Source organism: Gavialis gangeticus, unplaced genomic scaffold (genome assembly GCF_001723915.1).
Source record: "Gavialis gangeticus isolate Ggan-Ray unplaced genomic scaffold, GavGan_comp1, whole genome shotgun sequence".
In the NCBI taxonomy this organism is placed as follows: domain Eukaryota; kingdom Metazoa; phylum Chordata; order Crocodylia; family Gavialidae; genus Gavialis; species Gavialis gangeticus.
The window spans coordinates 22,079,738-22,084,881 of NW_017729031.1; the positions used below are offsets into that span (position 1 = coordinate 22,079,738).

A 5,144-nucleotide genomic window follows, 5' to 3' on the forward strand; every position below is an offset into this window, starting at 1 on the left:
TGTTGACATCAAACTAAATTATACCAGGTAATCAGGCATATGAACCATTTGTTGAGTCTAGTTTTGATTGAGTCTAGAGCTTCTGATCATTAAAAGTTTATATAGTGCACAGATAAAATTCTTGAAAAAAAAATGGTCAGTTTCTTGTATGATTATGTGGAATCAATGAACAATCAATACTTTTGTAACTTTTTTCTTCATTAAAGCTCCCATCCAGCCAATATTAGCGCATGTACTATACTTTAAGCACTGCTATCACCCTAATGTTTTTATCAGTTCTATTCAGTACATACATCTGCATATCTGGGGCCCAAGATTGTAACTTAATGCAATATAATGGACGACAACTGTGTGAAATGGTGTTTTTACATGGACTGTAGGGTTAATATTCTTGTTGGTATTTATGTAGAACTAGGCTCTCTAAATGGACAACAATGCTAGGTCCAGGGGTAAAGAGGCCATGGCCTGTGGAACCATTTTCTCCAGCCTGCAGAACCAGGGGGCTTCTACAGCATGGTTGTGGTGAAGGACTCTGGCCAAGCATTGGCAAGAAGTGGTGGTAGCATTATGGGTGGTGAGGGGGACTGAGGCTACACTCCATTGGAAGTGGCCAATACTTGGAGTTAAGGTCTGTTAAAGGCATCCTGCCCTATTCCCCCACCCCTTCGTGAATTGTGAATGCCTGGCTTCGTCGATCTAATTAAACCAGATTTTAAGGAATGCCCAACACCACCACACTCACCATTGAGTTTTGGTCAGTTTCTTCATTAGGATTTTTTGCTCTCCAAGGTAAACGAGGACACCAGTTTTCAACCTGCAAAAACAACAGCCAGAAAATAAATTCTTTCATTCTGCTTTTAACCAGGGAGTCTGTGTCAAATTTTTCTATATCCTTCATGTTATGCCTTGAATTGGACCATAACTGATTGAGATGTCGTGAATGGAAGGCATATGCACTTATTGCAATACTCCTTCTAGAAAAAGGAGCATTCTTTGCAGCACAAATCTAATTTAGCATAACAAATGGAAGCAATATCAATGCTTAGATACGATGATGACGAATCCTAGGAAAAAAAGCTTAGTTTGGCTCTTCAAATCTTTACTTATATTCTACATACAGTTCCTAAACGTGTTTCAATCGTTGGACCATTTTTTTCTTGACTGAAAATGAGTAAAAAGTTTTGAACATATTCCCCAGGATATGAATAAAACACACATAAAAGGGGTGACTCGTTAAAAAATGGCAGAACCACTCTGCTGATTTGAGCTTTTTTTTAAGCAATTAAGAAAAAAATTATGCTGCGAGCTAAGATTGTTACAGAGTGTGGGGGGGGGGGGAAGAATTCATGAGAAATTGTAGACTTCACAAACCAATAAACCAAAATATACAAGTCAAGATAAAGGAAACGATTGACTATAACCCTGGGAAAAACCAGGACAGTAGCTGCTAGCATGATATTTTTGTGCACATCCACTGAATTTCTACTGTTGGCAAGGTTGACTAGTACAGTACAATGTATACGTCCCTGTGATTTCTTGTTCTTCCATCTAGAAATGCTGCCCCTCTAGTACTGTCTTTTAAAGGACTGACTCACTGGAGAGGGAGGGAACTGGGAAGCGGGCTCAAGAAACACTTGCATATGTATTTTTGAGACAGAGCGAGAGAGCAAAAGTACACTGGCCAAACTGAGATACTATCCTTCTAAGAGCTGCCATCATGTCCCTGTGTTCATAGATATAGCAAAAGCAATACTCAGCCGACTCATATTTTGAAAGCAATCAACCCAAGATGTAGGTGATGAGCAGTCTCAGTAATATTCAAAGGAAAAAAAAAGCCATCACCTCAACGCGAAAGAGCAGACACCAACCTCATTAAACAACAAAAACACCTCAGCTAGTTGGGTTCTCCAGACCGTTTATAATCAGAGGATGCAGATGAATGTCTGCACCCATCTATTCTATTCCATGTTTTTAATAAAGAGTTGGAAAGCGATGATGTAGTAAACCCTGTGTTTAAAGTGCTTGATTCTTCACTTGCTCAAGACACAAAACAGAATAATTCTTAATAGTTTAAATCAACACAGGCTGTGAGAACACCAGCAAAAAAGAGCAAAGCCCTCCATTGTTTCAAAGTCACATGCAAACCAACCTGCCTTTGCCAAAGAGCTCTTTTATTTTTGTTCAAATAAGCAGGCAAAATGACTTGACCTCTGGGACCACACTGGTGTTTTGTCACTAAAACAGACTTGCATAAAGGTTGAGAGATTCTCAGGACTACTGTATGACGCTGCCTTTTGGCCTCCCATGCATATGCTTACATTGCATTACAAGAGATTTTATTTGAGCTAGTAGGTGAAGATTTTTGAGAACCACAAAGGACATTTACTCATCTACAATGAAAGCCAGTTAGAATTAAGCTCCTAGCTATTAGCGCTTTAAAAAAATCTCACTTGTACTCAGAATTACTTCGGCAAGACTACCTGCAAAAGTGAAGTCGGTAGAACTGGACCCAAGCTGCTGTCTGTATACAAGTTCCTGGTAGACATCGCTAGACTTTTAAATCCAGTTTCAGAATTGTGGTTTATTACAGGATACTTCACAGATTCATATTTATGTGATGATATTCTAGAGCAAGCTGCATTTTTTCAGTACGGCCTCTAAATTATTTTTACAGCTGGTGTGGGGGGAATGTGCAAAGCATGAAACACACAACAGTTTATGGGAGGAACAGACAGTTTATCTGGGTAAACTGATTTTTTAGGGTCAAAAGAACAAGTTAAAGAAATGGGGTACAGACAAGAATGGACCATTCCAGCCTGAGAGTGAGAAGAAAGAAAGTGACCCTGACCCAGAAAGAGAGGTGCAGGTACACCGATTCAAGGAAGGGTGGGACAAAAGGCTGACAAGCTAACATTCTTCTAGCCAGCAAGGAAAACTGTTTTTATCAATACCATATTGGGCAGGCTGGCAGGGAACAAAGTTACAAGTGTGCATAAGGCCAGGAGGGAGAACATTGTAATAGCAAAAATGACTGAAACACTCGTCAAGGTGTCAGGAGTAGGTATGGAGGAAAGGAAATTAACTTTAAAGGATAATTAAAGGATCAGCAGGATTTAGTACCAGCCAGGACCTGCAAAGGTGAGGGAGAACAGAGTATGACAAGAAGATCACAGGTGTTGCTGGCCAGAATGACAGTGGAGCTAAGAAACACTAAAACTGGGGTCAGCAACCCCCAGCACACGTGCCGAGCATGGCACGTGAAGCCATTTTGCTCGGCACGCCACAGCCAGCCCCGGCTCCGGGTAGCTGCTGCCAGTGATGGAGCCCAGGCTGCTTCCAGCAGGGCTTGCAGGTGGCAAGGGGCAGCAGGGCTGGGGGAAAGGAGCTTTGGGTGGGGGGCAAGGGGCACAAGCAGGGCATCCTGCCACGTACCCCCTGCCCTCATTTTGTTTTTCTGGCATGCCGGCACTCTGGCACCTTCCAAGTTGGGCATTGTGGTGATTTTTTGGCGCTCCGGCCAAAAAATGTTGTCTACCCCTGCTCTAGAAAGACATTAATAAATCCTGCAACTGACCCAAGACCAAAACCCATTCAGTAGAAAATTGGTTTTAGAAGTTGGGAGTCAGGAAAGCAGAAGCGAGAGCATACCAGGTATTCTACTGTGGTGTAAAGAAAGCAAGCTTACCACAGAGTTGTCTGAAAAGACCTGGTAGGTAAGAAAAACATTACACTCTACAACTGAAGACGTGCTAGAGCAGGGGTTGGCAACCTAGACCCCAAGGGCCAGCTCTGGCCAGGTGATTGCCTTGTGAAGCTAAGATGTTGGTGGCAATCTGGTGGCCATACAGCAGGGGAACGTGGCAGCTCGCCCTTAGCCTGAGCTCTATTAATTTGGCCCACTGCTCCTAAAAAGTTGCTGACCTCTGCGCTAGAGAAGCTCCTCATATTCCACTACCCTGTTCCCCAGCAGCTCCATGGGAGATAAGGCGCTCAAGTTTTGGGGGTAGAGGGATTAAATCAGGCCATGTTTACATGCAAAGTGTTAAGATAACTTGTGCTAAACTATAGAAAGGAAAGAGTTCACAAAAATATGTGACCTGATGTTTCCTATATATGGGCCTTAACAGGCTGTTGAATTTTACTGCCTACAGGAAATATGTTGAACATGTATTTTTATCACAGATGTCCCAAGTGACAATACATTAACACATTTGTGCAGTAATAAGGATGGCTGAGTGCTGAAACATCAATGTCAAATTTATATTTTTCCTGTTAAAAATGTTATTAGAACTCCAGTAATATGACAAGTGTAAAAATATTAAGTGAAGATTATTTCCTTGGCTATTTCTTTACAGTTAAGCGTTAGAAAACCTTTTAAAGGAATGTAGTGATTTATAGTAGGTTAGAGAAGACACTAACTTGAATTTATAGCATAATAACTGAACTAGATTACAAATGCCTATCTATTTAGCATCACATGCATCCAATGACACCGTGTGATACAAGGTGATCTTCCTATACTTTCCCTTGCTGATGAAAAAAAGATATCTGGCTGTGCATATTGCTAGCTGTATTAAATTGTGTGTCCTGTTATTTCCAGATTCCTCCCTTCATTGTTATGCTATTGTGGGTCGTCTTCAGTACCTGGAACCAGTTTAAAAGGGAGAGGGAGCTTCCGCTGAGGAGGATTAGTCAGCTGCTACAATACAACTATTACCTGCCCATGATCACAAAATGATGGACATTAGCAAACTCTGACCCTCAAAGAAACAGGGTAAAGCAGGCTTGTCCAACATACCATGCAGCCCTCCAAGCTGTTTTCTGAAGCCCGAGGTGCTGTGACAGGAAATGACAGTAAACACTGTATTTTCATCTCAGGGGTGTGATGTGATACCGCTTCCTGTGAGGTCTCTGAATATGGCTCGCCAGCCCACCGGGTGATAAAAAGTTTATGATTTGGCCCCACATTCAAGAAGGTTGGACACCCCTCAGGTAAAGGATGCAATGCTTTTGCAACACTTGTCAGTACAGGATCAAGCAGATGTAACTGTTACATTGTTACAGCATGTATCAATATCATCGGATATTACTGATACCTTCCTGTACTCATAAGGAAACAGAGCTAGTGGAACTGGTCCTCTTAC

General features: G+C 41.8%; 1 protein-coding gene across 1 annotated transcript in view; it reads right to left on the reverse strand.

Moving 5' to 3' along the window:
* MGAT5 (mannosyl (alpha-1,6-)-glycoprotein beta-1,6-N-acetyl-glucosaminyltransferase) overlaps positions 1–5,144 on the reverse strand; it is a 199,907-nt gene that overhangs the window by 141,817 nt on the left and 52,946 nt on the right. The window contains exon 5 of the mRNA XM_019522507.1: positions 743–814. Coding sequence (XP_019378052.1) covers positions 743–814 — 72 coding nt within the window. The remainder of the gene's footprint in view (positions 1–742; positions 815–5,144) is intronic.